Source organism: Corvus hawaiiensis, chromosome 10 (genome assembly GCF_020740725.1).
Source record: "Corvus hawaiiensis isolate bCorHaw1 chromosome 10, bCorHaw1.pri.cur, whole genome shotgun sequence".
Lineage (NCBI taxonomy): Eukaryota > Metazoa > Chordata > Aves > Passeriformes > Corvidae > Corvus > Corvus hawaiiensis.
In genome coordinates, this window is record NC_063222.1 from 17,610,002 (window position 1) to 17,632,826 (window position 22,825).

Below are 22,825 nucleotides of genomic sequence, written 5' to 3' on the forward strand. Positions count from 1 at the left end.
AGGCAGACACAACTGCAGATGCTGCCTGACCATGTCACTTGGGGAAACACATTAGCCAAGGCACGCTGGATATACGACAAAGCCCTGGCAAGCCACACTTAGAACAAACACTGGCTCTTTACAGGAAAGTTACAGAAAGTTTTGGTATTACAGGGCTCACGAGCTGTTGGTGAATCAGTGATCCACGAAGGTGAGACCACTGGCAGGGAGCAGAACTCACAAAGAAAACAAAGCCCCACTCCAGTCTGTCTCCTGTCATAACCTGTGCCCTGCTGTCCAGCCTGCTGCCCTCACTGAGTACAGGGGAAAACCAAAGGTGGATTTCCACATCCTGCATGTCCAGTGAGTACTCAGATCTCTTTAGAGAGAGGCCACTTTCCAGAGCATCTCCAATGCACAGCACGGTTTGTTTGCTCAGTCTAGATCCCTGTGGCTGGAAGACACCTGCCACAGCACAGAACACTGGCCAGATGGAGCAGAGAACAACAGCATGGCCCCAAACAGGCAGTGAAGGTTCAAAAGGTTGAAGTCCCAGCCATACAGCTGGAAGGTGGCAAATAAGCACCCCTTCACCCACCACTGGCAGGGCTAATCTAGCACCAGCAGTGCTGCAAGGGAGCCCACAAACCCAGATTGTCAGACACCGCTTTGTGAACACCAGCTCATTTTCTAGGCTGATTCACCCTGGGAAAAGAGATGTCTAATGCCCTCCTGCCTCCAAGCCCATGCCCAGCACCACTCTGTCCCTGTGGCACAAGCACCCAGTGACAGCCCAATCTGCGATCTGCCCAGCTCTGCCAGCTACTTACGGCGCTTCGTACCATCACCATTCTTTGTGCTGTCAGACACTTGCTGCTTGCGGATGCTGTCCTCGTCTGCCTTGCGGTCTCTGCCTGGGCAAGCACAAATACGGGCTTCGAAACAACGGCGGCCCAAGACTTGCCCACTGAGAAGAGAGGTAAGGAGAAACATCAGCTAGCATTCTGGACACAGGCCAGCAGCTCCTCTCAACTTCATACCACACTGTGCATCTCCCATTTCCCAATCCAGATTTCCTGAGTGCTGGGCTACTCCCACCTGCAAACATCTAAAAAATATCCTATAGCCTCTTGAATGAAGCTGTTCCTAAGGATATGGAATGCTGCCCTGAGGAGAAGAGGAGCCAGAAGGGTTACAGTCGTGATGCACAACTTACTCTCTGGTTTCCAGGGTCACAATGATGAGGATCGGGCGGCGGTTCATCCCTCCAACGCAGCTGCTGTTGCACATGAAGTTGTACAAGACTGTAGTGAACTCAGTACCAACCTGGATGAGACAAAGGCGATGACCAGAAGAGAGGGAGGATGGAGAGCTCTGCTTTTTCCAAGCTCTCCTCTCCTATTTCCCAAGCTGGACTGCAAACAGAACAGCGTGAAATAGGCCCCCACAACAAAGCTTCCTTAAGAGAAATGAAGAACCCCTGCTCTCAAGGAATAAAGAGGGTGTTTCACAGCTCATTTCTGACAAAAAGGAAGAAGGGATTAATTGTGATGAGGAAAGCCCAAGATCCCAGCTCCTCTGGCTAAGGTTACAACTCCCACCCCTCTGCGTGCCAGGATGCCATCTGCCCGAGCTCACAACATACCTGGGGTGGCTCATAAGGGACCAGCACACTCTGCCTCCCAGTGATGGGGTCTTCTACATACTGGGCATGGCTGTTCCCTTCCACTCTGATCAGGTGGCTGGGAGGTGCAATCTGCCCTGCAAGGGTAAAGACGGGAATAAACAAGAGACACTGTTCAGTGAAGCAAGGCCATACACAGGGTGGCAAGATCTGCCATCCAGGGAGATGCACGTGGCCTCAGAAGTCTACCAGAGCACACACAGGTGCCTCCCAGCCCTTAAAGCATCCCTTCCCAAGATCCCTGCTGTCAGACACCAAAAGCAACAAAGGCTTTCTCAAGCTCACTCTGGATACCTGTGGCTAAACTTGAACCAGAGCTTCCCAAGATCCCACACTGAGCCCAAATGTGAACTGAGTGGCAGCTCAGCAGCTCTTCCAGCAGATAACTCCTGCCGGATTTTCACACCGGCTGAAAGCCTTTATTTTCCTCCCTCTAATGCATACACAAAGCAAATTCCTTCAAGTCTCAATTTCTACTCTTCTTCCTATCAATTGCTAGCCCTCTTCTGCTCCCTTACATCAGTCTTGATCCTAAAAGAAAGATTCAAGTAGCAAGAGAAATATGCATTTAATTAATGGTCAGCTTGAAAAATCATGCTCGCTTACAGCAGCAGCAAAAGGGAACATGATCTTCTTGGTTCCTAGGCCACCTTCCAATAATTAAAAGCTTCCTTCCTGCAAATTTTCTTCCATGTTTCTACAACATACAACTACATTCTGAGGAGAGGACCCTGCTATGGGTTCATCTCAAAAATTTGTTTTGTATATTAACTATTCATTTCTTACTCAAAGTACAGCCTATTTCCAGAGAAATAACTACTTCAGAATAAGAATTTATAGGACTTTTTTTTCTTCCTTAAAAATCCATTACTGAATAGCGTCAACCCTCAATAAATCCAGTTCTGTCAGAAAAGCACTTTTTAAAATAAAAAACTGTTTTGAAGAACTGTCTCACTCCACTCTGATTTTACACTCCCACACCCTTGTTTATTTCTGGGACTTGTCTAGCTGGCTGCACTGTAACCAGCAATGGGATCCAGGCTCCCAAGACATCCTGCTAACTGACACCAACCGCGGTTCTTTCTACAGTAGGAGATAAATAACGTACGTAGAGTAAAACAGATGCTCATTTGAACTTAGGTGAACTTAAGTGGCCAAGACAAAATGGAACCCAGCCCATGAGCTTGCAGAAAAGCAAAGGACATTTTAAAAACAGCTGCTACTTTACTAACATGAGGAGAAGCAAGTAAAATGTTAAAACATTAATACTGAACTGAGAGTGTTAAATGTAGAAGAACGATGCCCACAGTTGATGCTGGCACTTAGCATTACCCTGCCAGAGATAAACAGCCCCTCCGTCTTTGAGGCGTGGATTAAGGACTGGAGATGATATTGCATCCTGTTACTAAATCCCTGTCCCAGCAACATGGAAGCTCATTCCTGAGCACAACAGCTGCTTCTCATTGCAGAAGCAAAAGCAGAGCAGAGGAAGGCTGCCAGAGGGGCACTGCCTGCCCTGGGGACAGACACCCACCCAACCTAGGCAGTCATGAGGTTTATTTCAGTACTTTCCTCCCAAGGATGTGCTTGCACAGACAGGGACAGCTAAAGCATTGCATGACACTTCCTGCCAAGCACGGGAAATACAAAGCTGCACAAGGTGTCGCAAGGAGGTCTGCTTCCAGAAGGTTTGCTCTGAAGCTGCTGTCACATCCCTCAGTGGCTGTTCATCAGCCAAGCAGCTCTGGAGAGGGACTGCCAGGATAGCACCTGCCCTCCTTACCCTCGTTGAACTCCCGGCTCAGCTCATGGTTCGGGCAGCGTTTGACCACTTCGGTGACGTGTTCAGCTTTCTTGTAGACAGGCATAGCCCTGATGACAGCTCCCTGGGGTGGTGGGGTCATCACTTTGATCTGGATGGGACACGTCTTGGCGATCTGGCAGTACAGCTTTTTCAGTTCGGTGGAATACTGCATGGGGAACAGACCAAGACAGAGTCAGGAGTTCAGCTAGGGATGAAGGCACACCAGGAACATGGAGATGGCTTTGCATTTGTAACTAAAAGCACCAGCCACTGCATGTGCACTGCACTTGTTTGCACAACAGCCACGCTTCCAGAAAAGTGAAAAAATCCCTAGACCTTTACCTGCTGTAAAATAGCAGAGCATAAATCTACATCCTAGCTTTCCCAAACGCAAAAATCTTCAGATAAAGAGCACTTCATTTACTCGAACAAATAAAGGCTTTATTTCTCTTGGGCACACACTCCCTCTTGCAAGAGACACCCATTATCCACCTAACAAAACAGATGCTATTCTTTTCACAGCATCCTGTAATCCTGGAAGCACTCAAAACCACAGACAAAGTGTTTCATCCTGTTTTCTACGAAGCCCTCCTACTCTTGCAGAGGGATTAAATAAAAACATCAACCTTAGAACTGAACAGTACTTGAAAACAAGACCCTGATCAATTTGGGAGTTGTACCAAATCTGACATTTCAATCATCTTTTAAAACCATCTTCTACATCTACTGAGCACCACTGTAGTAATCTTCTCACTTCTAAACTCAAAGTATTATAGCCAAAAATAAGGTAAAAAAACCCCAAACAGTATTTTTATTTCAAAGCCAGAAGAGTTGAACAGCCCAAACACCAGCTCCATGCTGAGACCTAGACGATAACCCAGCAGCTGGCTCCAAAAGGGAGGCTGTGACCATGCAGTGAACACCTGGAACAGAAGAAGATACTTTTATTCACTGTGCTAATTTGGAGACTATTAGATTTCTCTTAAGATATTCCTCACTAAAACAGTAAACCGATGCAGCATTTTCCTGGAGGGTGTTCACATCTGGAAACCTTTACTCAGCAAAACGTCAAGGCTGAAGTTGGTGGTTTCTTGTCAAAACCCCTCTGAAATAAAGGCATCTGTTTAGCAGGGAGGACAGCAAGGAAAGTCCCAAGTGGTTCAATGCTGCACAACCTAAATCCATTTTCCTGGATGTCTCCCATGAAGGAGACTCTCCAGTCTCCCCTGCTGTACAAGCCTGTTCCAAAATATGGCAGGTTTTTCAGTACCCCACTCCAGAGGCATTCAGTTTTCTCCTGGTATTCAGACATTCATGAGTGCAGAGATCTCCCTGTAACAACATAACCCACAGGAATTGCTGGCATTTCCCCATCTCCACATCCTCGGTTCTTGCAGGAAAAGAAAAGTGACAGCCCCAAGGTGGTTGTTTCCTCACAAAAAAAGGTCTCTAGCAGCCATGGGCCAATACATCCCTCTTCCCAGCTGTTCAAACAGAGCAGTGACAGGTTCATACTGGTCAAGAGCACCCTGTGGCCATGGACCCCACTGGGACTGGGAGAGCCAGCGTGTGCACTGATGGGTGGCAGATGATGCAGCAGCAAAAGGATTAGCTAGTGATATTCAGGGATTATTTGCATTTCAAAGTGTACACACTGCTAACATAGGAAAAACCAAACTTGCGAGAGACACTGGGTAGGAGAGAGGGATTAAACATAAGCCAAGCCAGTCCCTTCCCTCCTCACTCAACACCATCTTGCCATGTGGCAGAGAAGATGCTACAGGTATTTAAGCTACGAAAAAAGATTTCTTTAAAATGCAAAGGCCAAATTGTGCAATGTATTTTATGTGCCTGCAGGCTACAGATTAAACCCACAAAGGATTTACCCAGCCTGCGGAAATGGGGAGCATGCCAAACAATTACAAAAAAAAAAAGTTGCGAAACAGATCTAGATGGTGATTTATATCATACATCTTTTAAACCTGAAATTCCTTATTGTTTTTTAATTAAAAAGCAATTCCTTACTGAAGGTAAGAATGAGCTCACCATGTTGTCTTTTCATCTCAAGAAGTAAAAAAAGAATCACTTATATTTAAAAAGGAAGAAAACCTGTAAAGCTTTGTTTCCTTTAACACATCAGTTTGCTCATAGCATTGTGAAGGTTTCAAGGACAGAAAGCCTCAAAAATCTCAAAAAGCCAGCTAATCACTTGGATGCCTTAACATCACTGAAGCACAAAGAAATTGGGCACCCAAAGGTGATGGGCTGAAATGCAAGCAAAAATACGGAAGAGCAGTGGTGCACAGAGGGCACAGCACACGCCAGGAGCCAACGTGTCCGGTGTCTGCAGGCATCCAGAGAATTGAACAAATGGAAGGAGATACACAGCCCTCGGTCACTGACCGGGACTCTTGGTGCTGACTGTAATTTTACGTATAATATCTTCAAAGACAGAAAGCTGGGGTTACAAGAAAGGGGGAAAATAAAAATCACTGCTTTCAGAAGGACTGAGAGGTACCCAACACCAGCATCAATACCGAGGTTCCTGATCAAACAGTGTGGCCCCTCTGCCAGCAGAGAAAGGGATCTACTCCTCATACACCCAAATGGCACGGTTGGACCCCGCTGACTACAACCAGCAAGGAAGGCATTGGACCCACAGCTGAAATTCACAGAAAGCAAACAGCCAAGAGCTAATGGGTTATGATGAACAAGCCTATCCAACAAAGAAACACAGGGCAGACTCAAGAGCTGCAGGTTCCGGCCAACAACTTGAACTTGGCATGTCAGAAAAGGAGGGTAACCAGGAGCCCACCTCTGCCTCAGGACACAGTCAGGACAGGGAAGATTGCCCAGCACAAGCAAAAGAGACAGCAGGAGGCTGAGCAGCCTTTTTGTCACCTGATTGTGAGAAGAGTTCAAGCCTCACAGGCACTACACAGGGCTTGGGGACATGGCGTAGAGCCATGATTTCACATCTACCCCAGGCACAGCCGCCTTTGAGCATGTAATCACTGAAGGGATGGACATTTAACACCAGTGTAAATCTGTCTGCAGGGTACCTGCTGTCAGACAGAGAGGGGCTCGAGTTTCCCACCCCGCCAATTTTGCTGCAACCAGGGGTAACCTGATGCACAGCCATTTATTGGCATAAATAGATGCCAACAACTAGGTCATGGTGACTTCGTCCTGGATCAGTGATAATCGCTATATCCACAGAGCAAGACAGGATATTGTATATAGATTTCAAAGCAAAGGCACTTCAGAAAGAGAACCCAAGACAGGAGCTGTCTGTGCATTCAGATACTGCCTGCAAGCAAGGATCACACTCTTGGCACAGGTGCTGCTCCTCAGTGGTCCCAAACGACCCCACCCTGCAGGAGGTGACAGTCCCCCTGCCCACCATCTTGCTGTGAACTGACACTTGCTGTATGAGGGCTAGGACCATGAGCAATTCCCAGAAATCCAAAGCATGACTATTAATAAACACACTTGAGCAGGAAAACTAAATTAATTAGGAGTATAAATATAAAAAAATGAGCTTGACTCAACAAACAAGTCTAGCAGTTAACAAGATGACAATAGCCATTATCCAGCAGTAGGAACAAAGGTTGTGCCAACAGCCTGAGGAGTGCAAACACCACTTCCCCCAGAGTAGAGACCTGAAAGCCATTTAAAACAAAAGAGTTGAGCCTGGAAACATGTTATCTGCTCAAGAGGGAGAGGAAAGAGCGTTGGCTCGGACTTTTCTTTGGAGTTCGACTGCTGTCTGTCATGAATTTAGCTTTTTGCTTAATAATATGTTTTAAAAGGAAAGATGAAAACATTCCAGTGCCTGCAGCTCTGCTCTCCCCACCTGCCTGTGCAGACATACTGTATTACCCACTCTTGGCACCCTGGCTGGTAATTCAGTAGCACAATACACACACCAGCTACCATCAGGCAACACCTGTCTGATTTCTCAGTAAGCCCCTTCTACGGAAGGTGTGTCAACAAAGTGTTGGAAGTCAAAAACAAAACACTTTTTGACTCTCAAATGGACAATTTTTGTTAGAAGGGACTGAAGTCTCCTGGAAGTAAGTGTGCAACGCAATACAAGCCACAATGGCTTTTCACTGTGTGTTCAATTCCTCTGCAAAACTCTGATGCAGTGAAATCCCCCAAACACTACTTTTGAAATCTAGCTCTAATATCTGGTTTACCATCTGATCTAGCAGAGGGATTATGGCCTCTAAATCTTTAAAAGCAGTGGGGTTCAGTCAGCTCTACAAATGCTAATGGCTGTCAGCTTGAAGGGGATCCCAGAGGTTGGCTTAAGGCATTACAGCTCCCTGAGCCCCTCCTGCTCAGATCAACAGGTCTTTCTAATCTTCTGCAAACTTCTTTTAAGTAGTCATGTTTTAATTCAACTCCGTTAACTAGATTCATTTTACTTTATGTTTTCAAAGCTGTCAGCTATGATTTCTCCCCTATCAAACTAACTCCCTAAGAAGGGGAAAAAAAAACAGGTTAGAAGAGTGGGAATGCAACAGTTACCTGCACCAGAGTATTCACAGGTGAAAACAAGGAGAGTCACAAAGAAATAGAAAATAATTTGAATCTATTTTAATTATTTAGGAGAAAAAAGGCAGTGGGAAGAAAGGAAGCTACCAACTAAGAATAAAAATTGAAATTTACCCAAGCACCTTAAACATTTTTTATATGCTAGACCATGATCTAACTTTCCATTTACAAAAAGCTGCTGGGAGCATGTGGGGGCAAATCAGGAACACGTGTATGCACACGCACACGCACACACACACTCTCTTAGGAACCAATGTGTACCCAGAGGACATTCAGTGAAGAGGAGCTGGACCAGGAGTGCTGCACACAAGGACACCTCCTCCTTCAGATTTAACCTTCAGCTCAGCATAACCTAAACCCCATGGCTTGTGAGCGGACTTGTTGCAGCTGCAGTTTGAAGTCCTGTATCCCACCAGGTGCCAGAGAAAAGTGGACAGCCTGCTGCCAGTGGGCATAGCCGGCATTCAAACCCTGGGCACGGCTGACAGGTCCAGTGATACGGATCCACCACGTGTGGCAACAATCCCCAGCCTCACAGCCCAGGGCACCGGAGAGGCACGCCTGTGAGCATCCCCTATCTGTAAGGGAAGCCATCGTGCGATGCCCGGGAGCATGGGAGCGGGAGGGGATGCTGATGCAGCTCCACCAGTGCTTTGGAGGCATTTATCAAATTTCTCCACCCCGGGGCAAAGGAAAAACCATGTCACACTCCTTTCCCTCTTGAGGAAGGGCAGTGAATCACCCAAGGGCGTCCGCCTTTGCAAAGACTTAAAACTTCATTTTCCCCCCAGGCTCCTCTGCCCCCTCCCCGTCGCCTCGCCAGGCGCTCACGAACGGTGCTGACGAGCTATTAAAATCCTTCCTCCGAGTGCTTTTCGCCAGGAGCCGCAGCCAAAGGCCGCCTGTTGCCACCTGTCAGTCGCGGGGATTAATTACCTGCGCCGGGCGGGGAGCGGCACATTCCTGCCGGCCTCGCCCGCCGGGATGTTGACATCAGGCAGGTGGGCCCCGCGTCCCCCGGCCGCCCGCGCCGAGGGGGGACGCGACCCACGAGGGGTGCGTGGGGACCGGCATTGCAACCCGCAGGGACAGCGGGACACGGGGAGGGAGGGAGGGAGGGAGGAGCGCGGCGGGGCTGCCCCGGGGCAGGCGGCACTCCCAGCGCCGGCAGCTGCTGCTGCTGTGCCTTGGAAACCTTAGCGAAAAAAATAAATACATGGGTGCGTGTGTGTGTCGACCTGCTTAGGTAAACGGGGAAGGGGAGGGGTGGCAGGGAGGAGAGCGGAGAAACGTAGCCTGCGGACAGGGATTCAGGGGCCGCTGCCCGGTGCGCCGGGTCCCGCTGCGGAGCCGCTCCCCGCCCGCGGGCACCGCGGGGCGCAGCCGCTGAGCTCCTGCGCCGTGCCATCGCGGGGGAACGAGGGGGAGAAAAGGCGCTCTTCCCCCTCTGGCAGAGGCACAGCCATCCCCTCGCCTTGGCAGGCTGACAGTTGCGCGTTCCCCCTCCCCGCAGGAGCTCCTGCGGGTCCCTGTGAGCAGCACTCCCGCCCCGTCCCCCAAACACACCCCGACTCGGAGGGCGCGATGAGAAGGGGACATGCACACGTGGCCATGGTAGAGGAGATCCCCTGAAATCCCCCCAAAATACCGAATTGAGAGCATCTGCTAGATTCTCACATCTTTAGGATAATGAGGTAATTCCTTCATGTGACAATATTCAGCATCTCGCTTGAGGCTCCCCAGGGGTTTCAATTCAAAACTGCCTCGATCAGGATATATCATCTCTACCTGACACTGTCAGCAAAGCCACGATAACAGAAATAACACCAATAATTTCCCATACTGCTTTTACACTGTGAAACTCTAGTAAATGTGAAAACTTTACATATGAGGGCTTTTACATTGCAATTTCTTATCTACATACTTACTTCACCAACAAATGAAGTCCTCTTGAGGTTCAGCTTGAAAACCATTTTAAAAATAAACAACAAGAACAAAGAATCAACTGAAAAGTATCCTGTTTCAAGAGGAAAAAACCTCCAATGGAAAACTCTGAAGGCAAGCTTTATGCATTTTTCGATACAAAGTGATGGGTGTAAAGGAAAGCTTTACTATTTGGTTTTGTGAGTTCTCTTCCTTTGCCAGTCTATTATTTAAATATTTTTGAAATTAATTTATTTAAAAACCAAAATCGTTAGACTCCTGCAGTCAAATGGCCTTAGCTTGTGCAGCCAGCTCACACACTGCATGTGTATTGTGTCCAGTTTCTCTGACAGTTTCTAAACTGAAACTTTAGCAGTAGCAAACAAGTTTCAGATGCTAACAATGTCTAATAATTTACATTTCTGATAGATTGCTTTGCATCAGAAATTCTGTGACGTAAAAGTAAGAAATAAGAGCAAATCTGCTGAAAGGCAAAGCTGATCTGATTCCGAACATCTTCCCCTGATATCTACGTCTCCCAGTGACTTCTCTACTATGAATGCACAACAAAAAAGCAACCTGTTTGCCTACCAAAGAAAATATAATATTAGGAAACACACACTGTAGGAAATTCACCCTCATTCTACCCAAACTCACCTAAAGGCTTATGATGTGCTAAATTCCAGCAGAATAGCGAGGAGCAATCAAAGTTAGTCTAAAACATTACTTAAAATTGGATTTGGAAAACATCCACTCCAATTATTAAGCATTAATTAGTAAACCAACAAAATTCAACAGCAAAGTTTTTAATCATTACAGTGATTGCCAAAGCAGCTTTCTGAGTAATTCCATTGCATTTCTTCCCTCCTTCCACAGCCCCGCTACTCTCAAAGACACGTGGCTACTTCACATCCTCCTAGCAGGAGGGTAACCCACTGCTAACAAAGCACTACAATGGAGTTACAAATATTTGCATCTCTATAAAATACACACACCTGCTTGCACGTAATGCAAGTGAGTGGACTGTACACATATGACCACGTTTGCCTACATGAAACTAAATTGACTGTATGACCTCAAGCATCAGAGCAGCTAACACTGCAACAGTCACATAACCAGCAACAGTCCTTCCAGACAATTCTACTCATTACACCAGAATGTATACTCTAATGCTGCAGGCAAAAACCTCCAGGACTTGATTTAGCAAAAAAATCTTCAGCATATGCTTAACTTTTGGCAGCACTGTTAACCACCGCCTGCTCAAGTCAGTGTGCCTCTGTGTAAGGGAATTTGTGAAGTCAAACCTGAGCTTAAAGATCTGATTCAACCTGTATCTTAAAGGAAATCGGATTTCTGTTATAAAGGGCTCCAGAAATGAACTGAAAAGAACATATTCAGGCTCCAAACAGCAAACCCACCTCACCACATACTGCTCCTGACTCACATGCCTTGGCTTCTGATACTGAGCACGAGAACCTGTTCTGCTCATGGGCTGCTTTAAGTAAAGTCCAGGCTGGCGATTTCAAACCTCCTCCTAGCTTGGTGTGGGGGATTCAACTTTCTTACAATCATCTGTCCCAGGCTCAGCCAAAGAGGAAAGCTGCTGTGTGTTTCCTCCCAGATTTCACTTGTTTCACGTTTGCATGTTGTAGCATGCTCCATCCTACTGATGCCTTAGGTTTTAACTTTTACATTTTTCAAATCCTGTGTTGCCTAGTGTGTAACTCTGAAGTTTCGTGTGGCCCGTTAACTACTGTTCTCTCATGCTGGTTAGACATAACAAGCCTCTCCAAGGACACCCAGATTGTCCTAGGCCCAAAATGTGTAAACTAACATCTTAAGAACAGGGGTAAAATTGGGGAAATTACATCATTAACTGAAGTTATAATTGGAGAATTAACCCTGATATGGAAATGAACAAAACTTATAAAAGTGTGAAGAACCCGTGACTCAGGGTCCATCTTGGGTGTAGCTTTTGGCCTGCCCAGGCTGTACCTTTGAACACCCTTCAAATAAATACCTATCTTTATTCCCTTATTCTTGCCTAGTCTCTGTTTTTAGGTGGCCATCTCAGGCATCACTACCAGCCAAACTCCAAAAACTCTCATCAGCTAGAGGAAACATTGTCTGGAGTAACCAGACACCAGTTTTTAGTGCATCTCCCCATCACTTTTGTCCCCTGCTGAAAGTCAAAGGGTGATGAACTCAATGATAAGGGAAGAAGCACAGCAGTACATAAAGGTTGCTCAATTAAGACAAAGTAAATGGCAAAGCAAAAATCCCAAAGCTCTCTAAAATATTTCTGCTCCTACCAATTCCAACCTGGTTTCAAAAACATGAGTCAGCAGTAAAAGTCCCAGACAAGCAGGTCAAACCTTGCAGCCCCATAGAGAGTAGATAGAGGGTTTGGATCCTCTGCAATTTGGGATACAGCCACAGGTTCAGGTAGTTCCACAGGAGCTAAAGATCAAGGGGAAGAAGCAGGGTACAAGGAAAGGCCCAATGTAAGACCCAAGTACAAAACTCATTTTAGTTCCTTCATCTGCAAATAAGGGGATTTCATTAATAACTCAGAGGAAAGTGAATGAGTCACTAGTACAAGTATCTGTTACAGCAGAGGGAAGCCAACCTGGACGAGAGAACACATTAAAAAACAAAACAAACAACACAACAAAGTTGGTCTGGCAATGTAGTCTTTTCAATCAGCAACATCCTAAGCCTGCACATTAGGGGCAGCATCAGTCCCAGAACTATCAAGCACTCTGCCACAGACTGCACTGGCCACTCAACACCATAGAAAGCAAGACACTGCTAGATGGTGACAGATTTCCACCCAAATTCTGGCTCATGCCAAAGGACTGGCCTACTTGTAAAATACCACAGCACATTGCCAAGGGTAAGAGTATTTACATCAAATACTGGCCCATCTTACTGGCTGGGGCACAAGACAGGCTCACAGGAGATGCAAACCAGTTTTTGCACATTCATTCTGATACAGAAAAGAAAGTTCAAGCAACTCAAAGCTAAAACCAGGTTTAATGTCTTGTGATCTATCATACTAAACGCCTTTGCCCAGATACATTTTCTATCCTGTTTGTTCTTTCTTGACTTAGGGTTCAGATTCAATGGACTCTACAAAAAGGTCAAATAATCCCTGAAGAACTTCACATGCAAATAATTAGGTTTTTTTCCTTGCCTTCCTACAGTGCTACTGCTGTTGTGCTGTGACCAAGTGCAGGACTGCTCCCTGACTGTTTCTGGAGTGGAAAACTGGCCAGTGCACCCATGGAGCAGGGCTGGTAGATAACTGGGAGGCCAAGGGGCTCAGCCATGAACTTGAATAAAACAAGGGGCCACCAATCAAGTCAATGAGTGCTCCTCCGGATATGCACTCTTGACAAAGACCAAATGGCTCAGATGGAAAAAGGTGATCCCTTTTTTCCTACTCACTTTGCTTCTCCTCCCATTTATTCCACCTGAGGGAAGGTGCAGATACCTCTCCACTTCATCCTTCTAATAGACTATTAATCACACCTATGGGAGGCAATGGAAGGAAAGACAAAGTATTAAATCTGACAGGCTCTCAAAGTGGCAGTGCCAGTGAAATGCATCATTAAGGTGAGTAATTTTCCTGTTTACTTCATATAGCCTCTGAGCCCCCCCGCTCCCTCCTCCCTGCCTAGATGTGGGCAGGACCCATCAAGGCAAAGCTTTGGAAGCAAGTAGCAGCGTCCCCAATTTCTACATAAACGCTGCAGGCCAAAGAGCAAAGGCAAGTTCCAACTGAGTCCTTGACAGTAATCAAGCACTGCGGCGCCTCTGGTCTTGTCTTGTGCATACCTTGCAAGTAGCATCATGTCTTCCCAGGGAGACTTCACTAGCAGAGCACGCAAGCGCCTTGTTCCTTGGCTTCTATCTCAGAAAAAGATAGTCCTGAAAACACACACACACGCCCCTGCTTTTCTGCTCCAAGGGAGACCATTTCCCTCTAAATCTCCAGTGTACTGTTAGAAGCCCTTTCAGAACAGGTTGATGAATTTTCCAGAAATCTCTTTTGTTCCTGTGCAGAAAGGTTAGTGCCAGACCCTTGCCAAAATGGCATTGAGTCTTCCCTGTTAACGTCCAGGAAACTATCCTGAGTCAGATCTTATTACATTTGAAACAAAGTGCAAGTACCAGCAAGTCTCTTCCATGATAACAGCCAGGGCCTGTCCCATTTCCTGATCACATTACACTCAATTTCCAGAACTACATCTATGCAAATATTGTTCTCCTGCTTGCCAAGCATTTCATTGATAATTAAAGTGAAAAGCCAGCAAAGCTTTTCTGGCCAGGATGGTGAGCGAGGCAACAAACTCATACACAGACACCAAGCAGGGACAAACGCTCTTCCTCTGTATGAAGACCACCAAAAAAGAGCCCTCTCCTCCTCCTAGAGGACAGAGAATCCAGACTGAACCAAACAATTTCTGCAAACATCCCTCTGTTTTTTGGAATTACTGACCCAACGAGGTCACACTCTAGTTCTGAGTCACAGTGAAAACATAAGGATTAGGAAAAACAAAAATTACACCTAACTGAGCAAGTCATAGTTTAACTGAGACCACAGAGATGCAGAAACTCAGATCTAAGTTATATCAATCAAGCCTGACAGCAGCTCCAGAATACTTAGGATGAATAGTGACTAAATCAAACCTTTAAACCTTTTATTCATACAATTAAGCTTTGGGGATGTATGGCGAGAAAGTCAGACAAGAACACAATCACCAGCATTTGCAGGGTTCTGGGACCTGTATTTTACCCAGATCCTCCTCCTTCTCAGCCCTCTCCTTCCATCCTCAATGACCTAGCTAAGCACAGTCCTTGAGTCAACTCATGTGGTTTCTCCCGAGCCTACTTTCAAAGTCAAGACATGATTCAGCAAGGTGTTTAAGCAGATGCCTACCTTTAAGCTTGGGAGCAGCCTTGCTGACTCCAACAGAACCCAAGAGATTTCACTGGGAATATTCACGTGCTAGAGGTTATGCACTCACTCAAGTGCCTTACTGAACCGAGACCTTGATTTTCCTACGTACAGTGGGAAACAATTCATCAAGTTCCATGCTGAGGAACACAGCAGAGCAGCTGCTGCAGCCATCAGGACATTCCCTGCTCAAAAACACAGGGCCTCGCCCCCAGCCAGCCAGTGAGGTCAATGCTGTGGCATCTCCTCTGCTAGGAAGATCAACAATCCCATACAGGTTTGGGGTACTCCTCCATTTTTTCTCACACTCCCTGCAGCTGTACAAGTTCAGAAAAGGGAAGAAAGCTGTTCCACAGAACAGCATTTAGAAAGGGAGCAAGGCTTGCAATGAGTTCAGAAAATGTTAGCAGCAGTCCTTCCTACCCCTCAGAGAAATAACAAATCTTTGGTTTTGCATCTTCTGTCCCCTAAGAGCAGAGTGCAAAACCACGTCCCAGTGGACATACAAACCAAAGGGAATTGTGCAGTAACATGTCACAGAAAAAATGGAAGGCTTGAACACAGTATAGTCTAGATCTCTGGTTTTTAGGCTGCTTTGAAATTTCAGCAAGAAAGCACAAGTACATAAAGCAAGCTTGCATGGACCTGGATGCACTTCACAGGCAGATCTACAAAAGCCTGCTAGGTAAACTCAAAAGGCATGACTGCCCAAATACTCCATGACATAGTAACAGATCTATAAATTATTAGAAATAGATTACATCAAGTCTCTCAGTACCTAGAAATTTATTTATTTCACTTGGTAGCAAAGATAATAATGTCATCTGCATGATCTAACTGGAAACATAACAGGAACGAATGTGGATTTAGATGCAAATCCTTGCAACCACAACCTGAAGATGGCTTTCCAAGGAAAACACCGAACAGCCCTTTGTCCCTGCAGACCTCACTGCTCTGCACTGCTTCATTTGCAAACTGCAAGCTCTGAAGACCCCAAGCAACAGATGCTTTGTGAGAAGACCTAGCCCATTCAAAGCAAGACTGCTTTCCCAACCAAAAAGCAGTCTTTGTTACTGGCTAACAATGAGAACAGGAATAGTTCCCTGGGAAACATAATTTTGAAGTCAGATTTCCCAACTAACCACACCCAATTAGTAAGTAATGCCATGCTTTTGAGTGATTATGGAATCCCAGCAGATTTTTTAATAGTTTCAATTTTATGATTTTCTCTATCTTCACAACAACAACAAAAAAGGAAACAAAACCCTCTCATGATCTTATATAGGTGGCTGGTAACTAAAGGCAAGCCCCTACCTCACTAAAAAGTAGTAAAACAAAATGGAACAAAACAAGAGAGAGTTGCAACATCAGAAGTTACTCGCTCACACTGTCTGGCACTCCCATTTTCCTTACAGCTCATATGTGGTGCATCAGAGAAAGGTGCAAAGTCTCCATGGGCAGAACAGGCTGTTGCCCTGCACGATGCTGTGCAATGAATTCCTTCCCTAGCAGAAAGCAAGATTTGTTCTGAGATAGCTACCATGAATCTCATGCACCTGCACCACTGCAAATGCTATCAAGGGTAACACTTAAAAGCATTTCCTCAGCAGCTCTGAATGTAATGCTATCCAAAAGAAAAGGCAGGAGAAGGGCTGGGACTAACACTAGCAAGCCATTTGCAAGTGTAGCCCATTGAAGACATCAATTGGTACCAAAGAAATCAAGGATTTGGAACCTGCAGAAGTTCACTGCCTCTCTAGAATTTTATCAGCCACTATGTAGAGAAGACACCAATAAACAATTGACTCTTTCTATCCACCAGCTTCTCAACTGAACAACAGAAAAGAGTTTACAGGGGAGTAAATATTGAGCTCTCCAGCTGCAGAAAGCAAAACACCAGATGCAGAAAAACCCTAAACAGGATCAAAGATACTACAAAACACCACAGGGATGTGACCATACTACTGCTATGACGGACAGCAGCTCATTATTGTGTAAGGTCGAGTGCAAAGCTCCTTTGCACAAAGCACTGGGTTCGAAGGGAAAAACCCCCATTTTTACAAAGTGTGGAGGCAACAGATTGAAACACTCCAGAGGGAGATACTTGGGAAGAAGAAAGCTGTTGAGGGAGGAGAAGCCCTAGCCACAGCACACCATCTATCTGACCCTAAAGGACAGCAAAGAATAGAGGCCCAGCCAGACTGTAACTGTTGCCATGTATTTCTTATTTAAATGCAATTTGTTTAATCTCAAGTTAGATTCAACCATCAAAGGCTCTCTTCTGTAGCACACTGACAGTTCGCTCTAAATCTCTGCACCTTTAATCCTTTAATTAGCCAAGAAAAATGCAATCTCAACTCTTCCACCAACCTAAGCTAATTTTCTGCATGAAGCTTCCATCTCCTGTAGGTTACAGGTTTTAGCTGCTTGTGTAGCCAAGGGGAAAAATACAAAACACAACATTCCCACACAGGCTGCTGTGTGCTTCTCCAAGGAGCAAGCTTCTTGAAAAGTCCTTGCAGAAGCAAGAGGGACCCCTTTTCCCATTGCAGTAGTGGGCTGGGAGGCATAACTACATCACCCAATTCAGAGGAAGAGCCAACAGAGGTTTCTGCGAATAAGACAATGCATAGGACAGGGATAAAACTGGAGTGTTAAGCCAATGCTTGGCTAAGAGAGTGCCATTAGTGGCTTTGGCCATCTTTCTCAGTGATTTTGGGATGGGAGCTCCTAAGCAAGCAAACAGAACCCCAGTAAGTCAATCACTTTGAAAACTCTCTCCAAAGGAGATGAGCCCTGCTATTTTTCAAAACTGTCACAGCAACCCAGCTCTCAATGAAGAAATGGAAGATTTCATGAGCCACCAGAGCATCAGGACAGAGACCCATTTGGGCAGCCTGAAATACTTATCAGGTTCTTCATGCAGTCCCAGCAAGAGCAAACTCAACGAAGGACAAGAGGGCCTCCAAAATTCTTCTTTGTCTAAAGCCCTAAGCACGTTGGAGTGAGGTATAATCTGCACCTGAACAGAAGCCTGACTGTCTCTCCAGGTCAGGATGAGTCTTGCAGGGCAAGGCAAAAGCAAACAGTGCTCCTGCTCAAGGCATGGTCATGGTGCACCTACAGGGACTGCTGGCTGGCCACATGCTGACCCCATGTGTAACAAGCCAAGCCATCTCTGCACAGCTCCCAAACCATCACATTCCAGCTGCAATATGCCAGAGCCAACGACCCTGCCCATTGCTGCAGCACTACACAGACAGCACATCTCTTTCTAGGCACAGCCTGCATGTCCACGCAATGCTGCATGGAGCCCAAGGCTGTGCCTCACGTGTGTTTAACTGCCAAGGGTGGACAAGCTGTAGGAGGCGTTCCTGGTAGCTGGTCAGGGAACATATGTGAACAGCAGCACCAAGTCATCAGGGATTTGACAAAGGCATGAAGACATGGGAGTAAGAATAACCTCCCTCTGAAGAACAAATGCACAGTGGAAGAGCCCTGTCGACATCAAAGGCAGAGGACAGGCATTTGTGGATCTTGCAGTTCCTTAATTTACTTCTGTGTTGAGGTCTTGACAAAGATCAGCACATGACCAGGGCTGCCCCGCTTACACAAGCACTTTTGATGAAGTCACAGCAGGATTTGGTTTGAGAAAAGGGGAGAAAAAGCCTCAACAGACTACTGCTTTTAAGCACTAGTAAAATACTACCCAGGTAGTATTACAACCCCATCTCTACATAGAATAGAGTACTTGGAATGCATGCCCCTTTCCTCTGAAAGGATTTTAGAGGCACTGTGTTCACACTGCCCACCTTACTCAGCCCAAATCAGTCCCCCTCATCTCCTCAGCAAGGAATTCAGCCCATTAGACAAGCAAAAGGATCTGAATAACAGTTGCTACGCTCCACTGACAACAAACCCAGTCACACACAGTCTGCACCTTCAATACCCACAGTAGTTACACATCCAAACCAGAAATGTGGCTGCATGTATATCTCCGGGGTTGTCTTACAAAAAAAAAAAAAAAAAAAAAAAAAAACAAAACCCAAAACAATGCAGAGCTCAACGTGATGATGAGAACCATCAGTGCAATGATAGGAGAACCTCAGCATGAGAACTACTGCCGGTCTAATGCCAACCTCAGCACTCCAGCCACTCCTGAGTCATGTAACTGTTCTCCACTGCCACGGGCCTTCCGAAAGAGGCATTTCAAGTGCACAATTAAAGGCAGGCAAATGACTCTGCAAGCTGCAGTTGCAAGATATTCATGCTACGTTCAGTTCCTACAGGGCAAAGAGGACAGGAGTAGCTCACGAGGAGCTTTGGACAGGGAAGCTGCATTCCGGGGTCCAGGCAGCCAGCCTGGTAACTGAATCTCTGCACTTTGATCAGTGTATTACAGAACATCCTTCCACTGACAGTCCTCAGGGTGAGTACAGAAAAGTAGCAAATAGTAAGTAGATTTGCTCTAGGTCACAAAGCAAGCTCATCTCACAGCACCAAGATGAGTAGAGTTCTTTCTCTTTTAAGAAAGAAAAAAAAAATATATTCTACGGTGCTCTGAAAGCAGCTAATCAGATTATTAAAGTGCTTAAAAGTTTAATGAAGAAATCAAAGCTATTAAGCAAACATTCAGCTTGATGTCTCTTTTCCTTCTTACCCACCCTTCCTCAATGCATTCAAAACCTCTTTTTGCTATGCTATAACATGTTTGAACAGGTACTGAGATACAAACAAGTCTTGGCCCCATCTCATACAGAATGGATTGGTTGCAGATGTTCTCCTGCAAGCTACATCTTGCCTCCTGCAAGAGCATTCATCTCCAAAACACATCATTTCACTTAGTTTGCCTGAAGCAAAAACTCAAAGGTTATTTAATTTTTAATATTTTTTTTATTAACTCTAACATACCTACAGCTGTGCAAGCAAAACCCCATCTGGTTTTTCAAGGCTCAAAGAGGCGAGCAACTAAGTTTAGATAAAAGTAACCAAGTTGGGGCAGTATCTTTCTGCTCACCTCTGCAGGAGCCAACAGCAAAGTCAGGGGTGCAATAAAACAAAAACCTGCTATATTTCAGAGAAGCCTGACATATTTCACTATCTTCCTAGGACAAGTCAGACATGAGCTCATACAGTGGCAGGTGAGTCAGTGACGAGTCAGATGAGCTCCTTAATTAAGCTTTATGGGCAGATGATCCCTCGAAGGTGTAATCAGATTGGTATGGCCAGTGGAAAAAGGAGAAAAAAAAAAAAAAAAAGAAAAACATTTTAAAAAGCTGACTGAACTGCTACACCCTTGCTGAGCCATGCTGGGCAGGCTGAAGGCAGCACTGCCCTGAGCCCCCAGCATGCAGGAATACCTGGCCATCATGCACCACTCCCTGGCAGTCAGCACCTGCCTGTGTGCTCAGTTCTGCTCCTCCAGGGAGCAGAGAAACGCTGACTTCCCCAGCAAGCAGGTCACACTGGGGTCACACTGCAGACACAGTGCCATCCCAGGTGTCCAGTGTAAGGGGCAAGCACCCCATGAGCTCCACTTTCAGAGGCAAGGGGGTTGCCAACAGCTCTGATCTGCGCGGTGGAGAGGTAAGAAGTCATGACTGAGTCACTCCCAATCACTAACAGAATCAATCTTGGCTAGGTGATTTATCAACGTTTAAATGCTACCAAGCTGCCTCACTTAACAGAAAAGCCCCATGAATTTTGTGTTTTGGAAGCTTCCCTGAAATAAGCTGCAAACCACACATCAAAGTATCAGTGTATTGAAACAAAACAGCGCCATTAAACAGATTGAGATCAGCAGGGTGACTAACGGCATCAGAGCATTTTTGTTCTCTTGACACCAGACATGCAGCATGGAAACGGTTTTCTTCCAGCACGTGTCCCTGCAAATTCATCCTGGAAACTTGTCTCGCCCATGTAGCAGCTCTTCCTGTGCTGCAGTGCTCCCTCCAGCAGCACAGGAACACCAGCAGCATCAGCACAACTCAGCTCTCCCCATCTTTATCTTGCACAGATCAGTCTGCTGAAAAGCCCAGAAAGACAGACTCCAACCTCTGCAGCCCTTCTGAGAGGCATGGCAAAGGAAATGGGCAAAAATGACTCATCAGAGAAGTCAGCACACAAAGGGAATGCCAAACAAAGGTTAAATTTATGAATTCCTTATGGAAACCGATTGCAAAGCAATCACTCCACATGCTTTGTCTCTTGTCTAACCTTACAGAACTAATGATAACACTTCTGAAGATTTTCCTAGGGCCTCACCACTTTCTTTGTGAGCACCAGTACCATAAGAGGTTTTAGTAGGATATCTAGAAGTGCACAGACATTTTTCTGTTTAAGCCCCGTTTGCTCATACACCTACAAGTACTCACCAAGGATGGGTCAAGAAAAAATGACTAAGAATGAGTTGTATGAGAGGTTTGCAGGAGAAGAGATGGGAGACAAGGAACTCATTGCAAAACCAGCCACCACCCTGCTGATTAATGAAGAGGGATCATTCAGTGCTCAGACACTGGACAAACATCTCATGGGAAGACTCTTTCACCTATGGCGATGCTGATGCTCAAACGCAGACAGAGCGGAGGCACTGCCTGCCCCGCTGCTGGCTCTGCAAACACCCTTCAGGCAGGGCACCAAGCCCAGTGGCACCGCTCCCATCCCTTCCCCATGGGAATCCCTTCCAGCCCTGCCCTTTAACGGGAGGGGGTCCAAAGAGCTCTAGGTGAAGGTCTGATAGCGAACCTGGGCTCATTTTTCTCCCACTGTAAGGTCAGGAGGGAGGCAGCTCCCAGCCACAGCTCGCACAGTTGAGCTAATGTGCCCCGACAAGAAGCAGGGTGAGTTTGTTGAGGCTCGGCACCACAACTAACATAGCATTGGTACAGCACTGTGCTCTGCCTACAGAACAGGGGCAGGCTTTCCCTCTAGCCATAGCCCCTAAATGGCCTGTGCGTCAGTAATTTTCACACCTGGTAGGCCCAATGCTGGTAAAGCTCAATATATCAAGCAGGGGAAGCAATAACCCAAGCAGCATTCAGGCTTCAAGTTTTAGCCTGAAGACACATTTTGGTTGCCTCACCAGTTAGTTTGTAGAAAGACTCTGATGTCCTGTAAACAAATCAAAATAAGAGGCCTGAAAGCTAAGGCAAGTGATAGGGCACCCACAGCAAGCAGCAGTATCCAGTTGCCCCCCTCAGGCATTTCACATCAGGGGTCTAAGTGTTTTACAGCATGGGATTGCCACAACACAGTCCCATATTTGAGGGTGGCTCCGTGGAAAGGAGGCAGAGGGAATAACTTGCACAATGTTACCCAGATCACATCTAAATCACAGGGCAGGAGCAGCTCCAAGGATGGGCTGGGAGCCAAACGCAGGCAATGCTGCTCCTCAGCAGGGCATCTCTCGGCAGCGTGGCTGCTCTCTCCAGGAGGAGAGCGTGGTGCACCCCAGGGCACAAAACATGCAGGGAGGAGAGCCCCAAGGCAGCATAGCCATCATGGCTAATGGGGAAAACAACAGGGCCACAAAATGTAGACCCAAGTCTCATCTCATTTGTTTAGGAAAGCCAGGTCAGCCTTCAGGTGCTGTTTCCTCTAGCACATTTTTCACCTTTCCACAAAGCTGAATTTAGATGGACTTCAGCAGCTAACATGTATCAGCAGATCATAAACTCCTTATCAGACAAGTAATAGTCTCCTCTGTTAAGAAAACATTCTCACAGAATAGATCTAAAAAATAAATAAAACAAATGAGGGAGAAGTAGCACTCTTCTCCTGTGGCTCCAGCAATGTTTTAAATGTTATCTTGAACAACTGGAAACGGTACCATTTATATCAACACTCAGGTCTATTTGCGAGAGGATCTAAGCTCTTACCTGGGTACCTATCCTGCTGCGTTTACAATAAC

At 46.1% G+C, this 22,825-nt stretch overlaps 1 protein-coding gene across 7 annotated transcripts in view; it reads right to left on the reverse strand.

Annotated features, from left to right (window-relative positions):
- TP63 (tumor protein p63) overlaps positions 1–22,825 on the reverse strand; it is an 83,851-nt gene that overhangs the window by 18,716 nt on the left and 42,310 nt on the right. For 5 of the 7 annotated variants that reach the window (XM_048314768.1, XM_048314770.1, XM_048314772.1 and 2 more), the window contains 4 exons: positions 3,447–3,633; positions 1,625–1,740; positions 1,196–1,305; positions 810–946 (listed from right to left, as the gene is read on the reverse strand). In XM_048314768.1, coding sequence (XP_048170725.1) covers positions 810–946; positions 1,196–1,305; positions 1,625–1,740; positions 3,447–3,633 — 550 coding nt within the window. The remainder of the gene's footprint in view (positions 1–809; positions 947–1,195; positions 1,306–1,624; positions 1,741–3,446; positions 3,634–22,825) is intronic. The other 2 variants (XM_048314769.1, XM_048314773.1) reach the window with 1 other exon arrangement.